Source organism: Tiliqua scincoides, chromosome 1 (genome assembly GCF_035046505.1).
Source record: "Tiliqua scincoides isolate rTilSci1 chromosome 1, rTilSci1.hap2, whole genome shotgun sequence".
NCBI lineage: Eukaryota > Metazoa > Chordata > Lepidosauria > Squamata > Scincidae > Tiliqua > Tiliqua scincoides.
The window spans coordinates 314,188,095-314,204,678 of NC_089821.1; the positions used below are offsets into that span (position 1 = coordinate 314,188,095).

The 16,584-nt window shown below is 48.7% G+C and overlaps 1 protein-coding gene across 2 annotated transcripts; it reads right to left on the reverse strand.

The window, feature by feature from the left end:
• Nucleotides 1-708: 708 nt before the first annotated feature.
• LOC136653715 (cytochrome P450 2C29-like) lies at nt 709-16,356 on the reverse strand. 2 transcript variants are annotated; one of them, XM_066630601.1, is made up of 9 exons: nt 16,177-16,356; nt 15,587-15,749; nt 11,778-11,927; nt 9,440-9,600; nt 3,797-3,973; nt 2,778-2,919; nt 2,074-2,261; nt 1,276-1,417; nt 709-890 (listed from the first exon to the last, which is right to left on the reverse strand). In XM_066630601.1, the coding sequence occupies exons 1-9, from the start codon at nt 16,354-16,356 to the stop codon at nt 709-711; spliced, it is 1,485 nt and encodes a 494-aa protein (XP_066486698.1). The 2 variants fall into 2 exon arrangements, with proteins under 2 accessions (XP_066486698.1, XP_066486704.1); XM_066630607.1 differs by lacking the exon at nt 3,797-3,973.
• Nucleotides 16,357-16,584: the final 228 nt, after the last annotated feature.

The window sequence follows — 16,584 nt, forward strand, 5'->3', positions numbered from 1 at the left end:
AGGAGCTTTTGCAGGGATGTATAATGGTATAGGTATAAAGAAATAAAAATTTAAAGAGGATCTTGTTTTATTCATACCTATTCTGCCCACTTGTCAGAATGCCAGATGCAAGGGAGGGCACCAGGATGAGGTCTCTTGTTATCTGGTGTGCTCCCTGGGCATCTGGTGGGCTAATGTCCTCTTTTTCTAGGATGTGTCCTGGAAAAGAACCTGGAAAAGTCCTCCTTTTACCTGTGAGTGGGCTCCTGCAGGCAGCTCATAGCCTTCTTGTAGTGAATAAATGTTATATAATAAATTATCTGTAATATAGTTTTAAATTTAATAAGTAATATAGTGTCAAAATTAACCACATGAAATCTATATATGAGTGCTTTCAACTTTTATTTTGCAGTGTCCTACATTTTTCTTGGGTGTCCTACATTTTTGCAGTTCTGACATTTGGTCACCCTGGCCGTAGTTATTTACGTTTTTCTCTAGCCAAAATAACTTTGCAAGCTAAATAAGGCTATGCTTTGACATCCATCCATTTCTGACTTTCATCCATGCTCTGATGAAAGGGCAAGGTGTTTCTGTAGTAGAGCTCAGTTATTTCTTAGGACAGTCCAGGAATCTGCTCTCTAGGCATAAACCAGTGCAATGGAGAGTCTCAGGCCATTGTCTCTGCAAGGCTAGGAGCCTGTGAGGTGTAGTCCAGAGGCGGTGACCTCTTCAGCGAGGGAGGGCACAGAGCTGGTATGGTCGAGGAACGTTGCCGAAGCTGCTCAGCTGGGGGGTGAGGTCAATGTCCTTGGGGTGAATGAGGGGCTTCAGGGTGAAGTTTTGCAATATGGTGGTGAAGAACAAGAAGAGCTCCATGCGGGCCAGGCCTTCTCCTGCGCAAATCCGTTTGCCTGCAATGAAACCCAAGAGGTCAGGTTCACCATAGGCCTGACAAACCCTAAGGCCAAAGTACAGAAAACAGGGCACTTCAGGAAAGTCTGAGGGAGCCTCAGTGCTCAGAAACCTGCATGGGAAACCAGCTGGGAGGCAAGGAAAGGCTTTCCAAGATTGCCTGACAGCTGAGCCTTGGAGTGTTACTCGGGGTAAAGACTTCCAGGGCAGCAAACTCCAAAGTTGGTCTCACTTGGAATAAGCTACCAAAGAATGTGAAATGGAAGTGAGTGGTCTGTGCCAGGGGTGGTGGGCATTCCACTGCAGCAGCAAGATGCCAACACCTCAAAGAATGACCTACAGATCTCTGAAAAATGCTCCAGAAATGGAGGGTCATTGTTTCACCTGCAGAAAAGGGCATGAAGAAGTCGCTCTTCCGGAAGCTTCCATCATTATTCAGGAAATGCCTTGGGTCAAATTCTTTGGGGTTTGGAAATTCTCTGCTGTCATATAGCACAGAGCTCAGGATGGGATATATGGTGGTGCCCTGCAGAGAGTAAAGAATTTGTCATCAATAGAGGCATTTGTTGATATAGCAAAATAAAGCTATTTTTTGTGAATAAAAGCACAAAACATCACATTTCATAAAAATTAACACAATCTCAAAACACCTCTGTGCACAACAAAGGTTCTAAAGCACCTTCAATGTATCAGAGTCCAGCCTTCCCCAGAGATGACAGAAGAGCATGTCTGCAACCTGCTGCCAGGTGTGAGGAACCAAAGGCCAGGCTGAAAGCAGGTAGGCTGTGCCCACCCCAGGAGCAGACCAACAAGGGAGGGGGGGGAGGGCAGCTAAAGCAAAGCACAGTTATGGATGCAGGGGTGATGGTGGTGGTGGAGACCCGGAAGGGGTGGTGGCCCAGGCCGAGGAAATAAGGCGCAGCCAGCCACTGATGAAGGGACTGGTCCTCTACTCCTGTTACGAGGGACTGTCAGCCTGCCGGACCTCCAGCCAAGGCAAAGGCCCAAGACCAAGGGAAGGACAGAAAGGAGGTCACTGGAGGAAGTGTGTGGGTGCAGCAACCTCCTCCCCAGTTAAGGTAGGATGGAGAGACAATGACCCCCAGCAGCATTCCACAGCCAGCTGAACTGGACGGGCTCAGCCAGGCTGTGTCTTGGAGAGATGACTGAGAGAGAACTGACCTTTGGGATGACATATTGTCTGAATGGGGTGTCTCTGAGCACAGCATGAGGAAGAGTAAGTGGGATAAGAGAGATGAACCTCTGGATCTCATGGATGACGGCATCCGTATAAGGCATCTGTCCACGATCCGCCATGCAAGGGTACCGTGCTCGGCCAACTATGCAGTCAATCTCTTCCTGCACTTTCTCTGGAAGGGGAGGAGTGAGGAGGGTTGTAGAAGCCTCTCAGAAGGCGTGCACACCACTTGGGGTGTATGGCCAGTCTTGTGACCATTTCAATTTCAACACACATCTGGAGGTTTCAGGGATCTAAGCCCAGGTCAGCCATCACTCCAGTTGGTCATGGTGGGCAGCTTGATTCTCATCAGCCCCAGCTGCCCTTCTACAAGGGGGGGGGGAGAGGTAAAACTGACAAATGATGACGAGGAAAAAGTGAGGTGGCGGCTTAGTGCCTGACTCCTCAACCGTCCTACTCCCTTGTCTCAAGCTCTTGTGTTCCACAAGAATTCCTTTGCTTCCTCACCAACCACTGGCCCTCCAGCTCTGCACTGAAAAATGCTTTCAAATAAAAGAAAGCCTGACTCCTTGGACAAGCATGTGCCTAGATTTGTAGGGGTAGGTCAGAGGAGCAGCAGGCAGAAGATCTGGTTGAGGCTTGGAAAAGCTGGGGTGGGCAGTGACTCAAGCGCAACAGAAATCCTCACCTTGTATTTCTGGATATTTCAGGAGAATCAGAAACCCGTATCTCAGTGTACTGCTGGTCGTCTCTGTCCCTGCCCCAAACAAGTCAACTGCAGACATTACAAGGTTGTCAATGGTGAACTCTGAGGTCTCATTGTTTTTTTCCTGGAAAAACATCCACACAATTTTTTAATATACTGCAGACAAGCATGAAAGGAAAGAGGAGGTAGACCTGAAGGGTAGTTCTAGTTTGGATAGGGTCAAGGGAGATGAAAGCAACAGCACTGAGCACAGTCCCTTGACATTCCTCCTGGGGGCACAACTGAAGAGGGGTGGAGTCTTGCATTGGGGGCTTCAGCAGTGCCCTACTGAATCCATTACGGGGTACAAGCCATGATGTGTATGTGCAACCTCCTGATTTTAGAAATGGGTTATGTCAGAATGCCAGATGCAAGGGAGGGCACCAGGATGAGGTCTCTTGTTATCTGGTGTGCTCCCTGGGGCATTTGGTGGGCCACTGTGAGATACAGGAAGCTGGACTAGATGGGCCTATGGCCTGATCCAGTGGGGCTGTTCTTATGTTCTTACTGCCTTGCAGCCAATACTCTGCTCTGCCTGCAAACCTAGCAGTTAATGCTCTGATGCTCGAGGGCAAAGTGTCAGACTGCCTGACCCTTCAAGGTTCCATACCTGTGTCCTGGGACCTATATGTCTCTGGCCACAATCCAAGCAACACAGGCCAAAGCACCTGACTCCTGCCTTAGACACTCGCCTGGCTTTGACCTTATGGCCCACATGGACTGACAATCTACCCCCTGGTTTCTGGAGTCAAACTGTCTCACCCAGAACCTTGCTAAGCTGGGATTCCCTCCCCTTTTAGAATGAAGGCCAAAGTGTTATGATGGTCTCCTTGATTATAAAATCAAATCATACTGAGAGAATGTTGCCCTAAAGAGAAGACAAAGAATCTCCTTCCAGAACCGGTCGGGGAAGCTTGTGGTACAGGACCTCCTGCCCTGAGGAGACACTGATTTTGCCTCACCTGGTCCATTTTCATGTGGAAGCAGTCAATGAAGTCACGAGGTGTGCTGGGGTTCATGGTAGACTTATGCGCCTTGATCTCCTCTAAAACAAACTCTTTCACCCTCTCAACATTTTTACATATTCTCTGGTGAGGCCCAGGGATGAATTCCATGAAGGAGGGAAAGAGAGTGTAAAGCTGAAAAAAATAGAAGCACAGACACATGACCAACACATGACTGGACCTGGAACATTCCTGGAATGGACCTCTCCACGAGCAGCAAGTGGCTTCCATCGGATGCAGCACCTCTTGGGACAAAGTGCGTTGGTAAGACAAGCAAGTTAAGCATCTGTGCAAATTTAGCAGCAGAGCAAGGAAGCCAGGGCCCCAGACACTGTCCTTCACTTCCCCTGAGAAGAAGGGTTACAAACCAGTTCAAGCTTTCTTAAGAAACCCAAAACAAAAATACAAAACTATGCAGTCAGACAGCTATCCAGTGTTTTGCACTGAGTGCTACATGTATGACTATATGCCACTGGGCATGTCTTGGGTATAGCCCTGGTGCAAGGTGCTCCAGGAACTCAGGGAGCTCCAGGAACTTCCAGGGACTCAGGAACTTAGGGTCTGCTCCCAAGAGGCTTGGTTGCAGACCTGGAGAAGCAGAGGCAGGAAGAGAGGAACCATGGTGAGACTTCCAGCGACGTGCAGGTGTCATCTCACCCCCAGGTGGGCAGCTCCTCAGCTCCTGGGATGGAAAGTCTCAGGGCTCAATGGCATCCACCCAAGAGTTATTAAGGAACTGAAGAATGAAGTTGCTGATCTCTTGACTAAAATGTGCAACTTGTCTCTTAAAATGGCCATGGTCCCAGAGGATTGGAGGATAGCAAATGTCACATGGTTGGCAACCTTCAGTCTCGAAAGACTATGGTATAAGCCTTTGTTGTCGGCAACCTTCAGTCTCGGAAGACTCTGGTATCGCGCTCTGAAAGGTGGTTCTGGCACAGCGTCTAGTGTGGCTGAAAAGGCCAATCCGGGAGTGACAATCCCTTCCACACCGGGAGCAAGTGCAGTCTGTCCCTGGTCTGTCTCCCTGGCTATGGGCCTTCCTTCTTTGCCTCTTAGCCTCAGACAGTTGGCAAAGTGTCTCTTCAAACTGGGAAAGGCCATGCTGCACAGCCTGCCTCCAAGCGGGCCGCTCAGAGGCCAGGGTTTCCCACTTGTTGAGGTCCATCCCTAAGGCCTTCAGATCCCTCTTGCAGATGTCCTTGTATCGCAGCTGTGGTCTACCTGTAGGGCGCTTTCCTTGCACGAGTTCTCCATAGAGGAGATCCTTTGGGATCCGACCATCATCCATTCTCACGACATGACCGAGCCAACGCAGGCGTCTCTGTTTCAGCAGTGCATACATGCTAGGGATTCCAGCTCGTTCCAGGACTGTGTTGTTTGGAACTTTGTCCTGCCAGGTGATGCCGAGGATGCGTCGGAGGCAGCGCATGTGGAATAAGCCTACAGCATGTGGTATAAGCCTACAGCACCTGATATTCCCAGGTGGTCTCCCATCCAAGTACTAACCAGGCCTGACCCTGCTTAGCTTCCAAGATCAGACAAGATCAGGCATGTGCAGGGTAACAAATGATCTTTAAAAAGGAAAAGAGGGGGGACCCGGGAAACTATAGGCCGGTCAGACTAACATCCATACCGGGTAAGATGGTGGAATGCCTCATCAAAGATAGGATCTCAAAACACTTAGGGCGCAATCCTAGCTCCTTATGTCAGTGTTTTCCAGCAGTGGCATAGCAGTGCCAATGGGACGTGTGCTGCATCCTGCAGTTGGGTGTCACTCAAGGAGGCCTCCTCAAAGTAAGGGAATGTTTGTTCCCTTACCTGAAAGCTGCATTGCCCTTATGATTGTGCCCTTAGACGAACAAGCCTTGCTGAGGGAGAATCAGCATGGCTTATGTAAGGGTAAGTCTTGCCTCACAAACCTTTTAGAACTGGTTGGAGGCCAGGAAGCAGAGAGTGGGTGTCAATGGGCCATTTTCACAATGGAGAGAAGTGAAAAGCGGTGTGCCCCAAGGATCTGTCCTGGGACTGGTGCTCTTCAACCTCTTCATAAATGACCTGGAGACAGGGTTGAACAGTGAAGTTGCAAAGTTTGAGGACGACACCAAACTTTTCAGAGTGGTGAAGACCAGAAGTGATTGTGAGGAGCTCTTCAAACTGGCAGAATGGGCAGCAAAATGGCAGATGTGTTTCAATGTAAGTACAGGTCCAGCCTATTTATGGGATTTTTTATACACGGATCTTTTATACACGGATTTGACCCAACACTAATTGCCCCTGCAAATGAGAAAGGATGTGCTGATCCCTAGAGAAGGGGAAAAATGCATCCCTTTAAAATCAGTTTTAAAAACTCAACAGTCCTTTAACAACAGCCTCCTTAATGAGAGAGAGAGAGAGAGAGAGAGAGAGAGAGAGAGGGCAGCAGGCTAACAAGCCATCAATCCTTCTCTCTCCTTGGGACCCCTCCCTTCCCCCAGCACATGAAAGAAACGTGATCATTTTGCATTGGTGAAGGGAGGGGCTGAGTGAAGTGCCTTTCTAAGCCTTGGAGGAGGAGCTGATTGATGATTGTCTTCTTAATGACTCTTAGAGTCAAAAGGTCAGCAAGGCTGTTTTTCAATCACTGGAGCAAAGAAACTTTGTTTTTTAAATTGATTTGCTATAGTGCTTGGAAGGGAACCCATGCAAATAATTAGTCTCAACCTGTAAGTGTAAAGTCATGCACATTGGGGCAAAAAATCAAAACTTCACATACAGGCTGATGGGTTCTGAGCTGTCTGAGACAGATCAGGAGAGAGATCTTGGGGTGGTGGTGGACAGGTCGGTGAAAGTGTCGACTCAATGTGCGGTGGCAGTAAAGAAGGCCAATTCTATGCTTGGGATCATTATAAAACGTATTGAGAATAAAACGGCTAATATTATAATGCCATTGTACAAATCGATGGTAAGGCCACACCTGGAGTATTGTGTCCAGTTCTGGTCACCACATCTCAAAAAAGACATAGTGGAAATGGAAAAGGTGCAAAAGAGAGCGACTAAGATGATTACTGGGCTGGGGCACCTTCCTTATGAGGAAAGGCTACGGCGTTTGGGCCTCTTCAGCCTAGAAAAGAGACGCCTGAGGGGGGACATGATTGAGACATATAACATTATGCAGGGGATGGACAGAGTGGATAGAGAGATGCTCTTTACACTCTCACATAACACCAGAACCAGGGGACAGCCACTAAAATTGAATGTTGGGAGAGTTGGAACAGACAAAAGAAAATATTTCTTTACTCAGCATGTGGTTGGTCTGTGGAACTCATTGCCACTGGGTGTGGTGATGGCATCTGGCCTAGATGCGTTTAACTTTTTTTTATTAAATATTTTATTTATTTATTACAGATACAGGTGAGGAAAATGGGTTAGACTTTGGGCAGGTACTACACAGGTTACACATAAGGATATGGCCCTAGATTAAAACATGCATTATTCAAAAAAGAAAAGAAAAGAAAAGCAATCAAACGACTGAAAAAACCACAATAATCTTCAATACAAAAGCTATCATATTTGCTATTGTAAAAATTTAAACTTATCTAAACACTTGATATTGTTTAAAAGTATCTATCCAATCATATAAAGGCTTCCAGTATTTTCTTACTCTACCTAAATCTCTCTCTTTCATTCTTTCTGTTAAAACTTCAATTTCTGCTATTTCATAAATTTTGTCTATTAAATTTTCTCTAGCTGGCACGTCTGTAGATTTCCAATTTTGCGCAAACAGTATTCTTGCCACTGTAACAATATGTACAATAAGGTATTTTCTATATTGGTCTTTAATTTCTGATGTCACATTTAGAGGAATATTTCTGGTTTGAATGGTAATGCACAATTCAATATCTCTTGCAAGAATTTATGTATCATTTTCCAGTATTTCTTTGCTTTTTCACATGTCCACCACATATGATAAAAAGTTCCTTCAACCTCTTTACATTTCCAACACTTATCTGGTGACCCAGAATACATTTTTGCTAATTTCTCTGGAGTTAAATACCATCTATAAAACATTTTATATAAATTCTCTTTAAAAGACACTGCTTTAGTTATCTTAATATTTATATTCCAAATTTGTTTCCAGTCATCCATCGATATATTATATCCAAAGTTTTTTGCCCAGCACACCATTGCATCTTTACCTATTTCATCCTCCATTCTTATCTCCAGGAGAAAATTGTACATTTTGTTTTATATATTTCCCCTCATCAATCAAAAATATTTTATCAAAACTTATATCTTCTTCATAAAAACCTATTTTTTGGTCTTCTCGTAATCTTGTTCTTATTTGCATTTCATTCCACCAGTCCAATTTTATTCCTTTCACTTCTAACTTACTTAAGATCTCTCCTTTAATATTCAACAGATCTTTATATGATATATTTTGGTCTTTTTAAATCCAGTTCGGACTAGTTGCTATTTCAAGTGGTTTTATCCATCTGGGTAATTTAGAGTATTTCTTGTATTTTATCGGTTCCCATATCCAAATTAAAGATCTTCTTAAAATGTGTTGTCTAAAATATCCAGGCTGTTTGACTTTATCATAAAACAGCCTAGATGCCTTTAAAAGGGAATTGGACAAATTTCTGGAGGAAAAATCCATCACAGGTTACAAGCCATGATGGGCATGTGCAACCACCTATTTTTAAAAGTAGGCTACCTCAGAATGGCAGCTGCAAGGGAATGGCACCAGGATACAGGTGTATTGTGTGTTCTCTGAGGCATTTGGTGGGCCACTGTAAGATACAGGAAGCTGGACTAGATGGGCCTTTGGCCTGATCCAGCTGGGCTCTTCTTATGGGGGGGGTGACTTCCCTACCACATCAACACTTTTGACTGGTTCCTCAAGCTCCATGGTGCAGTAGTGTCTACTGGATCACATCGGTAGCTGTGAGGGAGGATCTCAGGCCCCCAATCAAACAGTACAAAAACCAGGGAAAAGCCATACACGCTCACCACCACCTCAACAGTCACCATCCCAAGGGGTTCGCTGCCCTGAAATAGGCAACACATCACACATGTCAGCACATACTCCCCTAGTGTGGTGACAAAATATGACCCCTATGTGGTGGTGGGACTTGTATAAAGAAGAAAAACGTGCAGTTTTTGCAACACTTTCTGTCCTTGGGTCATGTTCCTCATTGAGAAGTTCTCCATCCTCACTCTTGTTACCAACTCTGAAACTGGGGGTGTGGGGAGGAAGGCCGATGCCTGCTTGACTGGTCTCCATTGAGTGCAAATGAGTTGTACCAGGGCGCTATGATGGGTGGTGTGAATGGATACCCAAAATGTTCTTTCCCTAGCTCTGAGCAGGAAGGTTGCCCTGGGAGGCCACCCAATCGGTCCCTCAAAATGAACTTTAATTAAGTTCCAGTTTCACCCCTTGAAAGTTTTCCTGGATACATCCCTGTCCAGCCCATGAACAAACTGAAAAGACCAAATCAAGTGTTTTGACATTTGAATTCATATATATTCAGCTTGGTCATGGCCCTCCTGAAAGCAAAACCTCCAGGCCTTTGTTCCCTGAAGAAAGGGTCCTTTGGCTCATCGGAAGATGGCACTTACCTGTCCCCAGGGAGAGCTCAGCACCTTGAAGTTGTCATTGATGAAGTTAATGAGCATTAGAAACCTCTTGTCATCATACTCGTATCGAGTTCCAAAGACGATGGAGGAGATGATGTTGGAGGAGGCCAGGCTGAACAGGACAGTTGGATCAAAGGGTCTCTCTGGAAACACAAAGAGGCAAATACAGGCTCTGGCCTTTTCATAGAATCATAGAATGGAAGAATTGGAAGGGCTGCTGGAGGTCATCTAGTCCAACATAATCTCTCCTGGACATTCTAAGCCAGCATGAATGACTGACCTTGGACAGGGACCTGCTGCTGTCAGGGCCTTGTGTTTGGTGGTCCTCAAGCTGGAGTCTCCCAGATTCTAGTCAGCAAGCCCTGGACAATTAGCCTGGGTCTAGCTTGCCTCTCTCCCCATGTGAGCCTGAGGGGAAGTGGGTAGGTGGCTGGGTGGGGGTTTGTCTGCATAAGGACACAAGAACATGTGAAAACCCTGCTGGAGTGGCCAAAGGCTCAGCTAGTCCAGCATGCTATGTCCCCAGTGGCTCACCAGCTGCAACTTCTCTCCCCTGCAACTGGCATCCATTCTGTCACCTGGCATGCATCCTGCCACCTGCTCAGAGGCACCGCACAGCCACCCTGCTTGGAGCCAGTGATTGACCCCTAGCCCTCCGGGACATGGTCCAATCGCCTTTGAAAGCTCTCCAAGTGGGTGCCCATCACCACTTCCATATGAAGAGAGACCTCAGTTATCTGTCCCAAATCGCTTGCCCATCTATTTCATTGGATGGCCTAGCCTGGCTCTAGTATTTTGCAAGGGGGGTGAAGAATGTTTCTCTCCCCACACCATACGTAGTTTTATAAGTCTGGGTCATGCTGCACCTGTGCAGCTGTGGTCTTTGGAATCAGTCAGCTGACACCCGAGACCTGCCCCCCCCAGCCTGCCTGCACGGTTCATAAATTATCAAAAGCCTTTTCATTGGCATGTGATAGTAGCTGAGCTGCCATTCATTGACTTTTGGAGAGCAAGGTGGTGGGGATGGGATCAGGCCTGCAGTTCTGGGTCACGTCCTGTCTCTTTGTATGCAGCCTGGAAGTCATTGTTTGGTGTGTGAAACTTTTCTAAGAATGAAGACGGATGTGCAAAGAAGCCCCTCACTCTGGGCCATCTCCAGCATTGTGCATCAGGTCTCCCAGGAGTCAAGGCAGCCCTTTCCGCCTCTTTGGAGGCAACGGCAGGCCTCTGATTGAGCTGCCCCAAGAGGAGGTGGCAGGGGGCTTTGGTGGCTGGAGAGGTGAGACACTTTGAGCTTGGCACCTTGTGTTCCAGTGGCAAGATGACCTGAGGCAGAAGCTGGGCACAGGCAGGCACTCTTTGGTGTGCAAAGAGCAGGTGTCTCTGGTGTGGCATCTGCCCATAATCACTCATTGCCTCATGGGACAATTCTTCACTGAGGAGAAGAGAACTGAGAACTCTTCTCCTGAAAACTGAGGAGTGCTGACAACCCACCCATTTCTCCTCATGGATCTTAAACCGCTCAGTTGGTCTCCAAACAATTCCCCACCACTGTTAGGCAGGCTGGGCCCTGGTTCCAGCACTGACAAAGGGCGCAATCCTGCCCTTCACTTGGGCCAGCGCAAGGCCCTTGTGCCGGCCCAGGAGGGTTGCACATGTGCCGTAAAGCACATTTGCACCTCCTCAGGAGTAAGCCGGGCTGGCACATGGAGGTGCACCAGCCTGTGGAGGCTGACAGAAGCCTCTGCACCGGCTTCCTTGGCGAGCCTTGTGTCAGCCCAGCTGGGCCAATGCAAGGCTCTGGGGTGGGCGGGGAGGAGGCGGGAGGGAGGCATTACTGGGCAGGGGGAGAGTGGGCAGTGGGTCGCCCAGGGGGCTGGTGGGTGGGGAGTGGGAGGCGGGGCTGGGATCCAGCAGTTATGCTGGATCCCAACCCCTGTTCCCAGGTAGCTTGGAGTGGCTTCAAGTCACTCCATTCTCCTTGGACTTGTGCCTCCTCAGGAGGTGGTACAAGTCTGAGGAGACTCATAGGGGTCAGCCTCTTCGCATGCCTGTTCCAGCAAAGGATAGGATTGCATCCTCAGTGGGGTCTGATCTGCAGCTGAGAGAAAACTGAGCAGTGCAGTGGGCCAGGTGCAAGGAATGGGTACTGCACAAGGGAGAGAGCGGTTGCGGCTGTGCTTGCAGGTGGTAGATTCCATCAGCCCCCTTGCTGAAAGAAGCCTCTGGGGCACTAGCGTAGCTGGGGGGGGCACTAAGTTTTGCAAAACTTAGTGCCCCACCCCCCTCTGGCTATGCCAGAGCTCTGGGGTCTAGTCACCTTGTGTGTCCCGAAACATTTCCAGCTGATACTGGGCTTCCTCCAGGATCCGCTCCTCAATGCTCTTCTTTCCCATCCCAAAGTTGCGCAGGGTGGTGAGCGTGAAGCGCCGCAGCTGCTTCCATCTCTCCCCATTGCTGAATATGACACCTGCAAAGAGACACCCATGAGCCGGGCAGCAACAGCTTCTCATGAACCAGCAGTTTGGCACCTTGGCCTTCCCCAACAATCGCTGGTTTGAGCTCAGGCACACAAGCCCACACGGCTGTTCTCCCAGACAGTGGCGCAGCTCCTGCACGACACCAGGGCAGGTAATATTGAACAGCCCCCCTCCCGTTTTTATCACTCTCCTCTGTGATTGAATCCGCCTGAATGGCACTGGGCAATTACCAGGTTGCGTCCAAAGGGGCAATGAGGAAGAGAAAGGTGAATTGTTGCTGCAGCAAAGGAAGGAGATTGATGGGAAGAAACTCCTTTTGGGGTGCAGAGGGGCAAGAGAGGTGCTTGGTACCCAATGGCTGGCGAGAGCGAGTGCCTCTGGGGCTGCTTCCAAATCCCTCCAACTGCTGCAGCAGACACAAAGGAGCAAACAAATGATGGGTGTGCACTTTGCCAGGCAAAGGGGCTTGCACTTGTACTCTTTCCCTCTCATGCATGCTGCCGGAATGGAGCTGGCCTCCATGTTGCTCCCCAAGAGGGTCTGCAAGCCCCTTGGTTGGACCCCTCAGCAAGCACAGCAAGGCCTGATCAGTGAGACATTTCTCCTCACTCTCTCTCACACACAAGCCTGCTTCTCACCATCCACTCCAGGCTGAAGCTCAAAGTGTGGCATGGCTCTGCTCCGCCTCACGCAAAATGGAAAAGAGGAAACCCAAGACAAGGTACACACACTCACACCTGTCTGTGGCCATCTCACTGGGCCTCATCAGCTACTTGCAGTGGCATCACTAGGATTCGCGTCACCCGGTGCGGGAGGCCTGCGCGTCACCCCATGCAGTGGGCGGGGCAACACCCCAGGTGCACCATCGCCCCACCCCCACTGTTTTTTGGCTGTACCTCTTGTTAGAACACAGATATTTCTATGTGGTTTGTTTCATTGCATTCTGCATGAAATTACACATTGATTAATATACAGCATGATGGTCTTGAGCATGAGCCATGATTCCTCCAGACTCTGATTTTAGTGATTTTGAAAACTTGTAGAGTCTCACCCCCCCCCATGTGAACTTACTAACACCTTATTGCAGCAGTTCTCAAACTTTTAGCACTGGGACCCACTTTTTATAAGGACAATCTGTCCAGGACCCATTGGATGTGATATCATGGCCAGAAGTGACATCATCAAAGCAAATTAAAATAAATAATTATAAATAATTAAATTAAAATAAAAGAAATAATTAAATAAGGGGGAGCCAGTCCTGTTCCACCAAGTGAATTTGCCTGCAATAACCTCCCCCCCCCCCCAAAAGAATCAGTGAGATTTCCAGCCCTCTCCAGTGCCCAGTTTTAAGTTCTTCTATTTCAGGCACATCAAGATAAAGACCTCCTGGCTTTGCAAGTACAAAATAGAAAGCATTCCCCTTGCCAGTTCAAGCCTCTTTTTTGTCCTTTTTAGTGTAGGGGAGAGGCTGCCTTCTGGAGCATTTGTTGCGCTCCAGTTCCATCCGATTGGGACCATTCTGGTGTCCTCACATTCCCCTTTGCCTGGCCTGACCACCAGCCAAGGCATGTCTGCCTACTAACGAGTCAATGAGACCGTGAGGCTGCTTCACTTTCCATAGGGCTCAATAGACTTGCAGCTGGGAGGGAGGGACCTCCTTCTCGGGTGTTTTCAGAGGCTGCGTTCATTGGATCAGGAGCATTCTGACTTTGTTGGAGTCCTCTCAGCCTGCCCTTTCTGACGGACTAAGGCAGATTTGCCTACTTGCGAGTAAACGCAGCCACATGGCTTTGTTTCAGGCTCAACAGACTCGCAGCTGGGAGGGAGGGACCTCCTTCTTGGGTGTTTTTGGGGGGCTGCATTCATTGGATCAGGACCATTGTAGTGTCATTGGATTCCTCTCAGCCTGTCCTCTCCGACAGACTATGGCAAGTACGCGTACTTGCGAGTAAACGCACGATACGGCTCACTTTCACTTTCCATAGGGTTCCATGCATTTTTTCTTCCCGGTTTTTTGGCCAAAACTTTTGAAGGAAAGGAGCTATTTCACTTGGGTTTTTTGCCTTGCATTCCACTGGGAATTCCACATTCAACCGTGTATGGCATGATGGGGTAGCTCCTAAAGCCGTGATTTTAGTGCATCATCCCCCCAGGGCGTCACCCCTCTGGTGCGTCACCCGGTGTGGCCCGCACCCCCCCAGCGACACCACTGGCTACATGCCTCAGTACATCTACCCTCATGGAGGAGCAGCAGCAGCAGCAGTCTCTGCTCAGAGGGAAGGGGGTAAGGGTGCAAAAGTGAAGGGGGAGGAATTGAGGAGACCATCGTGCTTGTTCCATGGACTTTTACGTAGTCTCCAGGGTAGCGCTGGCAACGGATTTTTGTGCCAGCCAGTGTGGCAGGGACATGCGGTGGATGGGGGGGGGCAGTAAGGCAGAGCCTCCCTACTGGAGTCCTTCTGAAAGCACTGCCACCATGAGAGGCAAAGCCCATGGGTTGTGAGTGCTTCAGCGCCTCACACGGTGATGGCACTTTTCAAAGGACCCTGGTTGGGAGGGGCTGCCTCAGCAGGCAAATGATGCAGCACTGCCTGAACCTGCCCTCATGGCCTTTCCCCACTGCAGACTGCCCCTTCCATCCCAGCCCTGCTCCACCACTGTACCTGGACCACTTCTCAAAGCGCCAAACCCATCAAATCCAGGTTTGCTTGCTGGCTTGCTTCAAATGTTCTCTGTTGGTGAGCAGAAGCCTGACTGCAGCAGAAGGCGGTTCTACCTTGTCAGTTTCACCTGATACCTGTGTGCTTGATTCCACCTAATCTGCTTCTGCCATGACAAGGCATTTGCTAGTTCTCAGCTGCCCCCTCACCCCACAGTCCAACTAGTTACTGTATTGATAGAGAAATTAGCGCTACGAAATAAATGTTCAAAGATTGAGAGTTGGGCCAAAAGGCTACCAATATTCTGTTAAGGCCTTGAATGAAGACTTTGCCTTGATTTGGAAATAGAGAGAATGTTCAAAACTGGTGTGTCAGAGATAAAATCTCAAAACACATAGGCAAGCAAACCTTGCTGAGGGAGAATCAGCCTGGCTTCTGTAAGGGTAAGTCTTGCCTCACGAGCCTTATAGAATTCTTTGAAAAGGTCAACAGGCCTGTGGATGCAGGAGAACCCGTGGACATTATATATCTGGACTTTCAGAAGGCGTTTGACACGGTCCCTCACCAAAGGCTACTGAAAAAACTCCACAGTCAGGGAATTAGAGGACAGGTCCTCTCGTGGATTGAGAACTGGTTGGAGGCCAGGAAGCAGAGAGTGGGTGTCAATGGGCAATTTTCACAATGGAGAGAGGTGAAAAGCGGTGTGCCCCAAGGATCTGTCCTGGGACCGGTGCTCTTCAACCTCTTCATAAATGACCTGGAGAAAGGGGTGAGCAGCGAGGTGTCTAAGTTTGCAGATGACACTAAAGGATCTCTTCAAATTGGGAGGATGGGCAGCTCAACTTTATTCTATGAATTCTCTCTCTCTCACACACACACAGACCCCCCCCACTTTGGAAGTTGCCCTCACTAATACAGAAGGAGTGGCTTGACCTCTACCCCCACCCCCACCCCCACCCCCACCCCACACATGGACGAGCATAAGATACCTAGTCCTCGGTTGAGTTTGTCAGCTATGGGCAGACTTCCCCTGGCCACAAACTCTTCTCCACGGTCAATCAGTGCCTCTTTTATCGCCTCATAGCCGTACAGTGCCACAACACGCTCCGCTCCGAAATGTAGTGTGAATGCCGGGCCGTACTTCTCACCGAGCTGGGGAAATACAAGACAGGAGGCACAGCTGGGGTGCTCTGGAAGGGTCACTCAGCGGATGCAGAGAGCCCGCCTGGTTCACTGATGGCAGCCAGATTGGCAGAGTTCTGAAGCACCTGGTCTGTCTGCCACCTGCACCTGGAAACAGTTTGAGTCCAATCAAGGAGCAGCTATTCAAAATGCGGGGAGGCCACAAACACACCTGCCCTGTACTTAAGACCACAAGTGCAGAGTCTCCATTCAGAAAACTGCCAACAATCTACAGTCAGTGCAGGAAGGAAAGGGAAGCACCACTGAGGTGACTGGATCTGCCCTGCCTTCCATATGTAGCTTGAATCTTGTGCACTGAGCTGCACCATGGTGAAAACCCCCAGTTTCCTGCGATTGCTTCACCTGTTTTTCATGCCGGGGGTGATGTCCAGCTTACCTCTTGGAGAGTCTGACACAAATTATTTGTCTTCAGTTGCAGAGCGTTGCCAAGGATGGGCAACGGGGCTGGGCCAGGGGGCAGCTTTCCAGTCTTTAGGCTCCTTCTCCAGGCTGCCAAGAATACAAGGCAAGAGAGGAAGATGGTCAGAAAGACACTTGCTGCCCCCAGAGGCTCCATGATAGAGGCTGTCAGGGAGTTCAGGTTGCTCCACAGTGGAGTTTAGGTGTCACAATCTGTGCTTTATGTACTCTTTGTGAAGCCAACTTCCAAGTGCAAGTTCACCAATTAGAATCCCAGGTTTCTTTGAGTAGATAAGATTAGCCATTACATAGCTCAGCTTGTTTGAGATCCAGAAATGAACTTCTCTGACCTTTCCTTCTCTTTCTGTTTTCAATTGATCCTATG

Coding starts and splice junctions, on each gene's coding strand:
- LOC136653715 (XM_066630601.1), bottom strand. CDS start 16,356: ATGGAGCCTCTGGGGGCAGCAAGTGTCTTTCTGACCATCTTCCTCTCT. Junction 11,928..15,586: donor CAAACTCAACCGAGGACTAG/GTATCTTATGCT, acceptor GTCTCTTTGCAG/GTGTCATATTCAGCAATGGG. Junction 891..1,275: donor CTTCATGCCCTTTTCTGCAG/GTGAAACAATGA, acceptor GTTTCATTGCAG/GCAAACGGATTTGCGCAGGA.